At 34.4% G+C, this 16,336-nt stretch overlaps 2 protein-coding genes and 2 pseudogenes across 2 annotated transcripts; 2 read left to right on the forward strand and 2 right to left on the reverse strand.

The window, feature by feature from the left end:
* Positions 1 to 1,786: 1,786 nt before the first annotated feature.
* LOC145601860 (kunitz trypsin inhibitor 5 pseudogene) lies at positions 1,787 to 2,665 on the reverse strand (annotated as a pseudogene).
* A 3,127-nt stretch (positions 2,666 to 5,792) lies between these two features.
* Positions 5,793 to 6,886, reverse strand: LOC145602619 (kunitz trypsin inhibitor 5 pseudogene; annotated as a pseudogene).
* A 1,037-nt stretch (positions 6,887 to 7,923) lies between these two features.
* LOC145602796 (trypsin inhibitor BvTI-like) lies at positions 7,924 to 8,620 on the forward strand. Its single transcript, XM_081658948.1, has one exon. The coding sequence runs from the start codon at positions 7,948 to 7,950 to the stop codon at positions 8,518 to 8,520; it is 573 nt and encodes a 190-aa protein (XP_081515074.1). The 5' UTR covers positions 7,924 to 7,947; the 3' UTR covers positions 8,521 to 8,620.
* A 2,788-nt stretch (positions 8,621 to 11,408) lies between these two features.
* Positions 11,409 to 11,990, forward strand: LOC145600836 (trypsin inhibitor BvTI-like). Its single transcript, XM_081656696.1, has one exon. It carries the CDS (start codon positions 11,409 to 11,411, stop codon positions 11,988 to 11,990), a length of 582 nt encoding a protein of 193 aa, XP_081512822.1.
* The last annotated feature ends 4,346 nt before the right edge of the window (positions 11,991 to 16,336 follow it).

A 16,336-nucleotide genomic window follows, 5' to 3' on the forward strand; every position in this document is an offset into this window, starting at 1 on the left:
AAATTGCAACCATTTAAAAAAAATGTAAATTGCAGTCCAAAAGTTCTTATAAATTGTAAGTTGTAGCCCGATTTAACTTTTTATCGGTTAAAAAGTCAAAAAAAAATATTTGGTAAAGGTTTTAGGGGTCATTTTAGCCCTTAATGATCCGAATTGAGCTCGGAATTATAAAAAAAAAATAACGTAAGTGTCTCGTTTTTACAACAAAAATAGTTGCCCACAAATCGATACATTTTTGTTACAAAAATGACGAACTTACGTTATTTTTTAACTAATTCTGAGCTCAATTCAGATCCTTAAAGCCTAAAATCGCCCTAAAACCTTCACTGAATATTCCTCGACACGTAAACCGATAAAAAAGTTAAATCGGGCTGCAATTTATAATTTATAAGAACTTTTGGGGTGCAATTTGCAAAATACTTACTTTAAATGACTGCAATTTGCAAATTTTCCTAAAATTCAAAGGGAAAAACAAGAAAATAATAGTACATAAAATATGGTCAAAGTAAACCTATAACAAGTAGAATAATTAATTTGCAATTAATAGTTACCTTAATAAGTTTTGTTCCTTTCTTTAGAAAATAAAAATTCAAATGAAATTTTGAATTATTATTTTTCATAATTAAATCATTCACATCATATTTTTTTCAAATTACATCCAAATTGATTTTCATAATAACTCTAATACAACTAAATTGTAATATTAGATTTCTTGAAGTTAACCAAAAGAGGATCATGATCAGTTAAATACAACACTCTCGTCCCATCTTCCCTAAGGAAAACACCCAAATCACCACAATGTGGCTTACAAGTCTTACAAACACTAGGACAATACACGAGCTTGTAATCATACTCTCCTTTTCCGGCCTTTTCGATCTTAAACCAACTATCAAGCTCTCAGCACCGGGGTTTCCGAGTGTTCCGTGTATATTCACTAATACTTGCAAGGTCTCATCATCATTGTATAACTGCCATATATTTGTTTGCATGCAGAAGTTAAGCACTTCGAGCTCGATGTTGAGGTCAGTGGAGAGAAAGATTAGAGTGTCTTTAGGGTTAACGGAGTAGAATTTGTAAGGGAAGCCATCAAAATATCCCCTTTTGTCTAGAGCTATGAAGAGGGGGCATGGTTGAAATACGAGTTTACTCGTCAAAACTAGGCCACCATGATTTGGGCCTCGGTTCACTGGGATGATGCTGTAGTTAGTTGTGTTGGCTTTAAGAGGTTGGCCATCGATGTCGAGGACAGTTGTGTTGGCAGCGGTGGTGGTGAGAGGAGAGAGATAAAGGATGGTGAGGATGGTGGCTAATGAGAGGATTAAGTTGGACATATTTGAGAGAGTGAGGCTAGCTAGTTTGACAAGTTTAGAGGGTCTGAGTTGAGAGTAAAGAAGAAGAGTGGCAATTTATAAAGTAGTGCATGCAATGCATGTGTATTAGGCAATTAATGCCAGCAATTATCAAAGGTCAACTCGGTCAAAGTTAATAGGTAACGCTTATTGTGACTAAGGTAGAAAGGTAAGGAAAATCATTCCTATAATGCTCTTAATTAATGAAGGTTGGTCCACAACTTCAAAATGAGATACATTCCTTACTAATAGACCAAGTAATTATTGTTCTCAAAAATGACTGATGATAATAATATAATCGTATGTATTTTCTTATTGTCACATAAGCTCCATTTATTCGAAAAAGCTTGTAATTTAATAACATTTAGAGGGAGTACGAATTAAAGTAGCTAAGTACAAAAAATAAGTTCAAAGCCATCAACTTTGACCAAACGAATAGAGCGGTTAACTTTAGACTGTAGATTTATAAATCATTTTATAAGGAACTTTATCATACAATGAAGATGGAACATTATTATTCAAGAGTAATTTGATCATATGTATACATCATTTATTTTTACACACATCCAATTTTAATGATCATGATCTATTGATCTCTAAACAATATAGCCTTTTTCAAGATAATATTGTTACATAATTTTCAAGCTTCTTTCTTGAACTTAACCAATAGAGGTTGATCACTTAACAAACCCAAAAATCTTGTTCCATCTTTTTTAATAAAAACACCAACATCCCCACAAATTGGCCTACAAAACTCACAAACACCAGGACAAAACACAATCTTATAATCATACTTTCCACTTCCTGCCTTTTCTATCTTAAACCAATTACTAATCGTCTTAATCCCGGGACTTCCAATTACTCCGCTTATACCAATATATAACCTTTGAGTCTCATCATCATCAAAACTTGTCAAGCTCCATCCACCGGATTGAATGCAAATGGTGGACACGTCGAACACGATGTTGAGGTCAGTTGATAGAGGGATTCGACGGTCTTTAGGGTTTACGGGGTAGAACTTAAGAGGTAGGCCTTTCGAGAGTTCGAGGTTATCTTGAGCTACGTAGAGGGGGCATGGTTGAGTAGTGTTTTTAGGTGCTAGTGTTAGGCCACCACCTCGGCCTCGGAACACTGGGAGGATGTAGTAGTTTGTGTCTGGTTGAAGAGGGTGGCCATCGATGTCGAGGACGGCCGTGTTGGCTGCGGTGGTGGTGAGAGGAGAGGTATAAAGGATGATCAAGATGGTGGCTGCTGAAAGGATTAAGTTGGTCATATTTTGTGTACTTTATTGAGATTGAAATTGTTGTGAGTTTAGAATGAAGAAGAGTGACAATTTATAATGTATAGATCGACTGTACTACGTGAATGTCTAATAGACACGTACTCGATTACGTGTTAGGTGTATTTTTCTTAGCACTAAAAAAATGTATCCTATCTGACAGAAACCTCCAGTGTCATCTATTAAAAGAGAAGTAAAAGGTTAGGTTAATATTTTTTTTATCACCAAAGCTCCTTTAGTGGTGATTGATCCAGCCATATGCATAATCTCATGGTACAAAATACTCCTTAGTCCTTAGTGCATCACTTTCCTTCAGTAGCCATTTTTATTTAACTGCATCACTTGTTCTCTGGTTTTTTCTTCTTTTTTTTTCTTCTTTTTTTTTTTAATTTTATTTTTTTATAAATGTATTTATCTTATCACAAAATCTTTAAGCCCTTAATTACAATATAACTAGCTTACGTGCATGTTCTTCCAAACTTATGTCCTCTTCTCTTGTCAATACGCCTAGAAAGTCATTAAATTAGTTCCTTATACGCTTTCTCCAACTGGCACTCTAGGCTTTGCTCTTCTTTCTTTGTACTCGTAATGCTACTTCCATTTCATTTTATTTGTAACGAATATACACTCTTCACTCTTATTATATTAATAATATAAAACAGAGGTAATATATAACGTGCAAGTACTTGCAAAGTTTTCCATGTAGGTAGGGTTTATTGACAAAGATATATAATAGGCTAACGAATTGATTAATTATGTTAATATAAGAGGACAAACTTATTTCAGCTCCAATCAGTTCGGTTCAGTAAATGTGAATAGGCCCTCAATTTGTGTTACGAGCATGGTCCATTTGGAAAAGGCTAAAAGAAGACAATAACTAAATCCAAAGTGTCTTTATTGAAAATTGATTGAGCTAAAAATATTACTCCGTATGAGATATACTATACTTATCAATTACTACCCGACCAGTACTACTACTCGTACAACATAACAACATTCACGTACCAGAGTAGTTGAGTTGTAGTAAATGATAACAACTTAGTCGTACATGTCAATGTCATCTAAGTTGGACCATATTATCTTGTGCACGTGTTAAGTTATCTAAATTTTACTATTTAAAGTCAAGCTATTATGTAAACCTAAGTGATCAAAATGTGCTAATGTTTTTATATGTATATTGAATTAAATTGAGTAATATGGATAATAATAAAGTGTTTAAAACATATCACATTGTATTAGACAGTGTGCCTAATGCCTATGCTTACTTGACTCTTGTCTAAAACAACACATCACACAACCTATTTACAGTCTACAAGAGCTTAGGTATGTATTTAGATTGAACAAATTGAATGTTTTACATCTAGTAGTGATTGTTATTATTTTTAATTTGAAAGTATTTAGTTTGATTGTCCTACTTATCATACAGATTTTCTAATTGAATTGGTTCTTATGTCAATGTGGCTAGAAAGTCAGAAAATTGGTTCCTTATACGCTTCCTCCTAGTTCGGTAGGCTTTGCTCTAACTTTCTTTGTTATAAAGCCGAAAGTCAGCTAAGTATATATTTTTGTTTGATCGACTTTAGTGATTTATGGTTAAGCAAAAACATTATCATGCGAGATCTTGTCAAATTCGTCTTGTTTTATAATTTCATAAAATAAATTATTTAAAATTTTACTTATTGATAATTAATGTATTTATAATTGAAATTATATATACATAACAAACATGATACAAAAAATGTGAAGTAATTAAAAAAGAAACATAGAAACTGTTGCAACTTGCAATGCTTACGAAGTATATGGAATTCAAGTGCTCCATTTGTCCTAATCTATCTTTTTGATATAGGATAACACAAACTTTTAAATAAAACGGATGTTCAGTAAATTACTGAACATCCGTTATAAAGTGACAATAAAAGGCGCAAAAGTTACACTAAAACACACAAAAGTTACTCTGACATATATAAAAGTTATTTATGTTTTATTGATAAATTTGACAAAAGTGATACTAAATTTGACAAAAGTGACACTAAATTTGACAAAAGTGAACTCGATGTACAGTAAATTACTGAAAACCGGGTGTATACAAAAGTGATTGATAGTATAATACAAGTTTTGTGCATAAAGATAGCGTGCAACAATTTTATTTTATTTTATTTATTTTTTTTTTTTGACAAGTTAGAGTGTAACTTATATGTATGTATACCATTTTTTTTCTCTTGGACAATCGTTATTTCTTTTTTTCTTTTTTTTTTTTTAAAGGAAATCGTTGTTATTTTTTTATTAAGTAAGTTGCTTGTTTAGAAATAAATGCTTTTTTTAATAGTGTAATGATTTGGTAATTAGGGCGTTGAATATTCTCATGTACGGCAATGTAACGGGATTATTATCTCTTATATTAATCATCATTGACTTTTCTAAAGATAAAATATTTATGTCCACATCTAAAATCTACATAGTTATTTGAATCAAATAAGATCAAGTGGATCACAAACTTAGTTGACCGATGCACTCACACAAATATACGCGTATCCGCATAAAAATGCACGTTACATCCTTTTGAATGATCTAAGTGATGACGTTGATGGTTTGAATGGCAATATTGAGTCTTGGCCTCTTGGGGTAGAAGCTAAGGCCCCGTTCTCTTCACCTTAATTTTGCTGAACTGAAAATTATTTTTATTGAACTAAAATTATTTTTGCTTAACTTAAATTATTTTAACTGAACTTAAATTTAATTTTACTGAACTGAAATTATTTTTACTGATTTTCTACTATAAATCTTCTTTAAGAAAACTGAATTTTACTGAACTGAAATTATTTTTACTGAATTGAAATTAATTTTACTGAACTGAACTTATTTTTACTTAATATTATTTTTTTAAGGTGAACAGAACAGGGCCTAAGAGAAACCTTTATTTCGATTCACTGACAAACAATCGGAATTTGAATATTGCAGCAACTCATAAAATTAATTTAAATTATCCACAAGTTTACTAATGGAGTATATAACATATTCCTAATTGGATTTTCTACCATAAGTTTAAGCTTTTATTACTTTTATTGAGTGTATGTATCTCGTATTCTCGGTTTTTTTTTTTCCCACTTAAAGGAAGGTATTTAACAAACAATGATTCATGCAAATTAAACCCTAAACAACGTAAGTACAAAAAAATGATCAATTAATAAAGTACTCCGTTAATGGCAATACCGACCCGTGCATTGGTGCATACAAATTATACAGATTAATTAAAAGGTTAAAACCCAAATATAGGTGAACCATAATTAATCCTTGAGTAACAAGTATTTAAGATTAGTAGTAGTACAAATAGATTTTTAAGAACAAAGTATTAAGAAATTGGAAGAAGGATGATTATAAAGTAGTCATAGAAGTTATTTTAACTTCATATTTCGGTACACATACTCACACATGTACCTAACAAGTCGAAATCTTTAAGCTTTCTTGAACCTAACCAATAGAGGACGATCATCCGTAAGACCCAAAAACCTAGTACCATCATCGCCGATAAAAACACCAACATCCCCGCACATCACCGTACAAAAAATACAAACACCGGGACAATACGAAATCTTATAATCATACATTCCATTCCCACCCTTAAGAATCCGGAACCAATTGCTCAAGGTATCGACCCCCGGGTTTCCAATGGTTCCTCCGGTTCCCACATGTTGCTTTCCAGTGGCCTCGTCGAAGGCTAGGGTCCAACCCGTGGATTGTACGCAGATGGAGGCGGCATCGAATACAATGTTTACGTCAGAGCCTAGAGGGACTCTTTTGTCATTTGGATTAGTCGTGTAGAGCTTAACGGGTAGGCCATTAGAGACTTCGTGGTTTTCTTGTGCTACGTAGAGTGGGCATGATTCTTTAGCGTTTTTAGGTGACATTGTTAGGCCACCCCCTCGGCCTCGGATCACTGGGAGGATATAGTAGTTGGAACCTGTTTCGATAGGGCGGCCATTGATGTCGAGGATGGGAGTTGTTTTTATGGCGGTGGTGGATGGAGGGGAGAAGAGGAGGAAGGTGGCTAGTAGGAGGATAAAATGAGTCATTATCGTTGACTTTTGGGGATGTTTGACTTCCTAAGAGATCTTGAGTTGTGGAAGGAATGAGGAAAAATGCATAGTATAAATAAAAATGAAAACGTCCAAAATAAGTTATTTGTAGAAAATTATTTGTAATAAGTTAATAGTTGCATTTAGCTTCAACTCCATTCAAAAGTGCACTAGACTTTAAAAAAAAAAAATTTATGATTATACATCAATAATGGATAATTCTTACCGCACATATATAATTTAACGAAAACGCCAATAACTTTTATCATAATTAGATTTAACCTGTTAAATCTAAACATGATGTTGGATTCTCAGCATGTACTAACCCCACCCATTTAATCTTATCATATTGTATATCGTTTAATTAAACGTGTCATGTATAAACTCCTAATACTATTCCAATTTTCCGGTGCTTATTTCATATCATATGGAGTAGTGAATATGGAATTTCGAGTGAGTACAAGCTAGTATGCCACCTGTCATGCATCCACGATTACTATCTTTGAATAATACTCAGAGAAAGCCATCGCAAAGGTTTCGTAGCCTATTTGACAACAAGCTATAGCATGTCATTGTCCTTGTGATATAGTTATCTATTCATAACAGATGTGTGTACATACATGTGGATGCATGATCATAAAAATATTTAATAGCAATAAACCTTAATGTATTAAAATTGGTATATTCGCATAAAAATACTTCCATCATCTTTTTCTATATCACATTGGAAATGAAAATTGATCAAACAATAACAATTGAAGGGATAATAATATAAAGAAATTTTTGAGACGAAATAAAATAATAAATTAAAGGTTGAGTGCATGATTTACTAACCAAGTCGGAGTGTATATCAACAAATTAAACTAAGCTTATATAATATGGCCTTATTAGGCACATAGTCACATAGTTGCTAGGGTATATCATCAGCTGTGCTAATAGCTGTCACTTGTATGAGGAATATTAACTATTAACAAACTAATGATAACGCAATTAAGCGGTGCACAATTTTCCTATATATACATTACAATTTAGTATTCGCTTAATTTTTTTTATTTAATAAGTCAAATCACTAAAACCTAACTTGTTCAAAATAGTCAAAACTAAGGACGATTAGAATTAATTAATGAAAGTACCACGTACGCTGCCCATTTACAAAATTAGACAATACGTTCTATAAAAACCACATCCTTTTCCTTCTTACTCATCATCAATATTCCAAACACCACCCAAAGTAGTAGAAAAAAAAATGAATCCTCTCATCCCATTTGCAATCACTATTCTAGTATATTTCTCCCCTCTCCCCACACTCACCGCCGCTGTCCTAGACACCAATGGTGAGACGGTACGTAACAGTGGCGGATCCTACTACGTCGTCCCATACGACGGTAGTGGAGGTCTCAGCCTTACAAAAAGAGTAGGGAGCTCACCTTGCCCACTCTACATAACTCGTAAAGCTAACTCCCTCGGCGTACCAGTGAGGATATCTTCCCCTCTTAGAATACTCGATATTCTAGAATCGACCCGTGTTAGTATTGCCTTCGTAACCAATGTTACGACTTGCGGGGGGCTGGATTGGCGAGTGACCTCCGGCGGACAACCGTATGTGAATACCGCTGATGATTTCAATTATTCATTCGCTATTGAGGTGGCTGGGAAAGAGAAGAACACATATAAGATAAGGACTTTTTGTACATCGTTGGAAGAAAATTGTGGTGATTTAGGTATTATTAAGGAAAATGGGTTGTTGGGTGTCACAAATGATAAACCACTTATTGTTCAGTTTAAGAAAGCTAGCGATCCTGGGAAGTCAATAATGTAGTACGATATAGTTTAATTTCTAAACTAAACTTCTACGGAGTTGTTGCCTTAATTGGAAGTATGTGTACGCAATTATGTCATGAATAACACAAAGTTTCATATGTGACTGGCCACACCACAATTTTTTTTATTTTTTAAAATTCTTTCTCTCTCCTCTTTTCTTCTTCTTCAAGCTAGAACATTCATCTCATTTTCTTAGAGAACGTAACACAAAATTCGCAATCGTCATCAATAGTCGTCTTCATAGTTCGTTCGTCGGTGATTCGTTCGTCGGAAATAGTGGTTTCACTGGGAGGGTAATGGTGGTTTGGTGACTCCGTCGTCGGAAAACAAGTTCAAAGTTTTTAAGGCCAAATTCGGCCATGAAAACTCTATATCTAGAATTTTCATGGTCGAATTTGGCCTTTTTAGCCATATTTGAAGTGATTTTCAAAACCATTGTTAAATTTAAAGGTATTTGTTTGATTTGATTTTTTTTTTAATGGTTTGGTTGGATCGGAGTTTGTTTGTGGGTTAGGGGCTAGTGGCAAGGCGTTTAGGTTGGTAGTGGTTCGTTGGTGGTGGTTGTTGGTGGTAGTTTTTTGTTGGTGGTGGGTAAGGGGTTACTAGATCCGGGGTTACTAGGTGGTCCGGTTACGGGTTACTAGGTCGTCGGTCAGGGGTTACTTGGGGTTACTAGCTCGGGGGTTACTAGACCGGTTAGGGGTTACTTCGGGTTACTAGGTCGGCGGTCAGGGGTTACTTGGGGTTACTAGGTCGGGGGTTACTAGGTCGGTTAGGGGTTACTTGAGGTTACTAGGTCGGGGGTTACCAGGTCGGTTAGGGGTTACTTGGGGTTACTAGGTCGGGGGTTACCAGGTCGGTTAAGGGTTACTAGGTCAGTCAGGGTTATTTGGTCAAGGGTTACTAAGTCAGTCAGGGGTTACTTTTGTCTTGGGGTTACTTTGTCTGGGGGTTACTTTGTCACTTGCTGATTTGACAACCTGCCGCATGGTGCGGCCAGCCGCACCAGAAACCCACTGCATGAATAATGAGTCCTTAGTCTGTACTCAATGTATAATTGTAATATGGCAATCATTTTCAATAATCCATTCGAGTTTTTGTATACAAGGTATACATATATATAATTACTTGATTAATATAATAATTTATTTTATTTTTTTAGGACACCCTCCCGGTTCATCGGAGCTAAGCTCCAACTATATCTGGATCCGACTCGGGTAGCTGGGTGAGTCTCCCTACAAGACTTTGACCTTCCTTAAGCGACATCAAATTGTTTACCATTTGAGCCAACTCTTGTTGGTTAATTAATAAATTAATAATGGATGCATGTGGATACATCTCCCAAATATGACCAAAAATTTCCGATAAAAAAATGACGTCTTAAATCACCACTATATATAATAATTGATATAAGGAGGTGAAAAAGTGTGTATTCTTTCAAAAAAAAAAAAAAAAAAAAAAAAAAAAAAGTGTGTACACATATGCATGCTCTTTAAATTTTCCACATGAATCTAGAACCTTCTTAAGCATTGACCAATTTAGGTCTTTCCATCAATTTTTCAAGTGTTAGAATTTTCTATAAATCTTAGACATGATAAGTTGGGCTTTTGGAATTTGGGCTACACTAACCCAGCATGTATTTTTTTGCTTTACATTATCATTTATTAGCTCACAAGTAAACATAAAGGCGTCGTGATGTGAATGCTACAAACATATACTTCATATATATCTGCTTAGAAAGCGTTGCATTCTAGAGCAGTATGTACATACATAGCGCAGCTGAGACAAAGTGGGAGTATTGGATGTATAGAAAAAGCCCATATTATGTATTGGGTATGACTTATTGTTTCCTCATTGTATACTAGGGCTCTGTAGTTATGCAGTATATACAAGGCATGTAATAAACTAAAGTGCAACACAGAGAAATACAAACAATCAAATATTTACTCATATTTTAACATGGTATTTGTAGGGAATATTTTCAAGCATATCAAACTTGAGCCCACTGTAATCATGCACTAAAGCATGGTGGCTTCCAAAGGGAAGGAACCTAGAGCTAGTAAAAGAGTCACCAACAAGTTTTAGGAACTTGAAAACCATTCACAAGGTGAAGGTTACACCCTTTCACGATCCTAGAGATCGCTAACTCCATATATAGCAGTTTAGAACCATGACTGGATATTCGAGGATGAAGGTACGAATCCAACCTAGAAGAGATTGAACCCGCCCTAAAATAGGCCTCTGCTTTATTATTCTCATATTCATGTGCGCTTTCTGACTAATATACAATCATTGGGTTAGTCCTAAACCTGTTTAATCAATGTTGGTTGATTTTTAATGCACAAATATATTTATTATTGGCGATCACTTGAATTAAAATCATATTAGCCTAAACCATATTATTAATTATCTTATTATGCGTGATTTCAAATACAAATTTCCTTTAAACCTGCTGGAAAATGCGTGATAAAAAAATAACAATAATATATCAAGCAACATAATTAATAATGAGTCGGATTGGATTGGATTCAGACTCGAATCAACGGATTCGGATTCGGATCCGAGTCCATGATCCGATGAGAAAGCATATCGAATTCAGATTTAGCTCTATCCAACCTGAATCCGATCCGTTGTCCTAATGCCACTTGTCACGCACGTTTATCATCTTTGAATACTCAGAGAAAGCCACGGGCCGCGCGCAAAGGTTTCATAGCCTATTTGACGACAAGCTATTGCATGTCATGGTCCATTGAGTCATCTATTCAAAACATATGTGTGTACATACATGTGTATAAATACGTCCTATACTTCTATAAATAAATACATCCTTTCCCTTCCTGCTCTCCCACCAATCCTCCAAATACCACACAAAGGAGTAGCAAAAAAATGAATCCTCTGATCCCATTTGCAATCACCATTCTTGTATGTCTCCCCAGGTTTACCGTCGGTGTCGTAGACACCGACGGTAGGCCAGTATACAACAGTGGGGGATCCTACTACATCGTCCCATACGGAAGTAATGGAGGTCTCGGCCTTACACAAGGAGTAGAGAGCTCACCATGCCCACTCTTTATAACTCATGAAGCCAACTCTCGTGGCGTACCAGTGAGGATGTCTTCCTATCTTAAAATATTATTTCTTCCGTCTTCTTCCCCTATTAGAATTGCCTTCATAACAAACAATACGCTTTGCGAGGGCTGGCTGTGGGGAGTGACCACCGGCGGCGACGGACAATCGTATGTGACCGCCGGTTTTTCTTATTTCGCCATTGAGAGGGCTGGGAAAAAGGAGAATACTTATAAGATAAGGGTTTTTTGTGATGAAGATGAAAAAGAAAAATATTGTGGTGACTTAGGTATTATCAAGGAGACTGGGTTGTTGGGTGTCACAAATGACAACCCACTTATTGTTCAGTTTAAGAATGCTAGTGATCCTGGTGATGATAGTCTTGGAAAATCAATTATGTAGCACCAACGACATGGTAAATAAACTATACTTCTATAGTTGCCTTGGAAGTATGTGTGCGCAATTATGTAATCAATAATGAGTACTTCGTAGTCCGTACACAATGTACTATAAAATTACTTCATGAATAAAGAGTACTCTATAGTCCGTACTCAATGTATAAAATTACGTCATGAATAAAGAGTACTCTATAGTCCGTACTCAATGTATTTGAATCAGAACTGCAGCATCATAGATGGGAAGAAAATTCAAATACGTATTAATTTTGCCTTGTATATGTACTATGTAGGTCTTTCTCGACTGAAATTCACTTATAAAACAGAGAAAAATAGAAGAGGTAGATGATAAGGTCTATTTTAGATGAGCTTCAAGGTTAAAAAGAGACCAAAAGCAAACTGAATCAACATATTGATCCCAAATGATATAATAAAGGACGTTTAAGGAAAGGAGTAATGCAATTAAGCAAATCAGGTATAGAATTAATTCCTAACCACGAATCATATATGGAGTTATGGACAAGTAAGGTTACGGACAAGACTTGTTACCCATGTTATTTTTATTTTTATGTATGTCTCATAAAAACTTTAAATCTCTATTTGGAGGTTATGATCTTTTCACTTATACAAAAATTATATACTACGTACCTTCATTAATTATTGATTGAAATTTTGGGTTTTATTTGTGAGGTAAAAATTATTCTAAAGTTACAACTAATACTTAAAAGAAGGTAGTATATTAATTTAGTTGAAGCTAATATTTTTTATAGACGATACTGTTTCACATATGGAGCCCATATATTATTTCCGTTTCATATTTTTTGCAACTTTTGCTAAAAGTGGATAATTACACATTATTTGCAACGAACTAATGTTTTCTTTTTCTTTTAGGTTGTTATTTCTCTCTATCTCTCTCCTTATGACATGCATTCCTATTTTTCTCTTTCTATCTTACACTCACAAACAAATTTTGCCTAAGAGTCCGTGCAGTCTTCAAAATTGCAAAAGATGTAAACAAAGGTAGTACATAATTTTGCCTAAGACCGATAATATATCAAGAACGTCCCTGCTAGCTGAAAACCATGTGTCATCTGATCTAGAGCATGATACAAGCAATTATGCTACAGAGAATTTGTCAACTATTCTTGGTACTGATCGAATTATATACAAAAATTGGCATAAGATGGCTCTTGAAAGACAAGTTGAAGTTGTCTTTTAGGTTCAACGACTGAGTAATACGATTAGTCAATATGTAAAGCATTAACACTATTTTTATTTTTTTCGTGTTCCATTCATGTCACTTTTGCCTAATCTTGACAGAGTAATACGAGTAGTCAAAAAGTCATATGAAGTCTTGACTGAGTACAAGCTAGTATGCCACCTGTCACACACACTTATCATCTTTAAATACTCAGAGAAAGCCACGGGCCTCGCGCTAAGGTTTCGTAGCCTAGTTGACGCCAAGCTTTTGCATGTCATTGTCCATGTGAGTCGTCTATTGAAAACATGTGTGTATCATGTGGATAATGCATTGATGTGACCATAGAAATTTTTAATAATACGTAAAAATTGATGTACTAAAATTGGTGTTAATCGATGGTTCCTGCAGGCGGATGCGCAATCCGCATGGTGCTGGTGCATCTGCCACAAAACGACACTCATTTGTAAATAAAACGCAGGTCTTGTATTTTTTTAAAAAAACGCGGAATGTACATTATGTTGTGTAATAAGGTGTATGGTTGTAGAAAAGAACATTTTGTTCAATTTTAATGAACACAAGTTGTTTTAACCTTCAGTTTTGTAAAAAAGGAAAAAGATAAACATAGTAATTTTTTTTTTACCATTTCATACTATACTGATGTAACAAATCCAAAAAAATATTTGAAAAGATAAATCTTAAAAAAGATATTTATTTATTCATTAATTTGTAATGGGATATTATATAAATTTTTATAGTCTAATATATATATATACTTCCTCCGTTTTCTTATACTTGCAACAGTTTGACTTTTACACTATTCATGTACTCCACTTTGACTAGCTTTGACGATTTACAGCTAAAAAAAATATAGTCATGTGTGATCTTGTTAGATTCGTTTTGTTTTATACTATTTTAATATCTAGCATTTATAATTTTTACATATTGCTAATTAAAGATATAAACGATTGAAATAATGCATCGGCAAGCGTAAAAAGAGAAGTGTTGCAAGTAAAAAAAAAACGGAGGAAGTATATATATATATATATATATATATATATATATATATATATATATATATATATATATATATATATATATATATATATATATATATATATATATATATATATATATATATATATGTGTGTGTGTGTGTGTGTGTGTGTGTGTGTGTTGAAAATCCGTGCATCAAATGGGCTTTCATCTAGCAATATCTTAAATGGGAAATTAATTGACTAAATTAAAAAGCGATTCATCTAAATTTAACTTGCATTATATATAGAAAGTAATGCACTTAATAAAAAAAAATGGAGAAAGTATTAGCTTTTGCCTAATCTAAATAGACCAATGCAAGTTTTCCTCCTCAAAAAAAAAAAAAAAAAAAAATAATAATAATAATAATAATAAAATTATAAAAAAAAAAAAAAAATGAGCAATACAAGTAGTAGTCAATAAGGAATCTCGACTGAGTACAAGCATGCCATCTATCACGCAAGCCACGGGCCGCGCGCAAGGTTTCATAGCCTAGTTGACAAAGGATAATGCAGGTCATTGTCCATGTGAGTCATCTATTCAGAACAGATATATGTGTACTGTGTACTGTGTACATACATGTGGATGCATAAATGTGAACGTAAAAGTTTTTAATAATAGTTCATTTTTTTGTTTTTTTTTTTAAAAAAAAGTAAGATACATGGAGGAGATTAGGTACGTTTTCTCACAAGATCGTGACCTAAACTATCAAGTAGTAAAAAATAAGAAAATTTACTATCTAAAAATGGATCTATATCTTGATGAGTCGGAGTAGAGTAACCGAGAGAGGCAACATAATCTGTTGTCCAATTTCCTTCCCGATAGATGTGTCTTGCCTGAAAACTCGAAAAAGAATCCAAAATAGTCTTGACATCCGCCATAAGAAGCTGAAGTTTCCATGGACAGCTAAAATGACCCTGTAAAATATTAATAACAGTAAGATTATCGCCTTCAATAAAAATATCATAAATATTAAAATTTCTAGCAAGAAGGAGGCCATTGTGAAGGGCAATAGCTTCTGCAAGGTAGGCCGGACAAGAACCTAAATTATAAGTACCACTGACCACTTGATTACCCAGGTGGTCTCGAATGATCACACCTGCAATTGCAGAATTCTGATTGGCAGAACCATCAAAATTAAGTTTACAAAAATCGAACGGGCCGGGGGTGGGGGCCACGAGACAATGGATGGGGGGTTAGGAGGAGGTGGTGGTAGAGGAATCGTAGTAGGAAAGTGGATAGCGTCAAGAAGAAATCGAGGCTCCCATTCCTTAAACATAGAGAAAGCTCGAATAAAAAGACTATGAATATTAGCAGAAGAGTTCTTAAAAATAACTGTGTTACGATGTTTCCAAATGCTACAAAATAAAATAGCTATCTTAGGAAGGAGTCTAGGCAAATTGACTTTGAGAAAGCGAAATAAATCATGGAAATGATTAATTTGAGGGATGCAACGAAGCCATTGAAGGACAGAAGAAGAAGACCAAAGTGCCATAGAAAATGGGCAAGAGAAGAAAGATGATCCTGGGATTCAGCATGATTAGAACAAAGAGCACAAAAAGTGGGGACAGCAATATTACGTGAAGCTAAAGTATGACGAGAAGAAAGCTAAAATATTACAAAATTAGGGACAGCAATATTATTCAGCATGAATGGGGTGTAACCTTCACGGGTTAATCGTTGTTGCCTTTCGTTGTCCCTTAATCGTGGTTGCCTTTTATGATCCGTGAACGGTTTACAAGTTCCTTAAAAACTTGTTGACGGCTCCCTACTTTGCTTTGTCCCTAATCGTTGTCCCTAATCGTATATGTCAATTCCCACTTCCTATGAGTGCCAAGCATATTCACCACATGCTTACCGGAGGCGCACTTCGAACGACACCTACAAACATATTTAGAAAAGACTATATATAGAGGATTTAAAAAAATAAACAGTTGACCAGATAGCGAAGTAAAGTCAGCTAACGTATTTCACAGGGCACGCATTACAAGACGTAGGAGTAGCTTTACAAAATAAAAGACTATTGTCTGCAAAAAGTAAACAAGGAATAAGAGGAGCTGAAGGGGCAATCTTAATGCCAATACCAAGTGACTTATTCTGACTAAGTAGAAGCAATATTT

The sequence above is a fragment of the Chenopodium album genome, chromosome 21 (genome assembly GCF_948465745.1).
Source record: "Chenopodium album chromosome 21, dcCheAlbu1.1, whole genome shotgun sequence".
In the NCBI taxonomy this organism is placed as follows: domain Eukaryota; kingdom Viridiplantae; phylum Streptophyta; class Magnoliopsida; order Caryophyllales; family Amaranthaceae; genus Chenopodium; species Chenopodium album.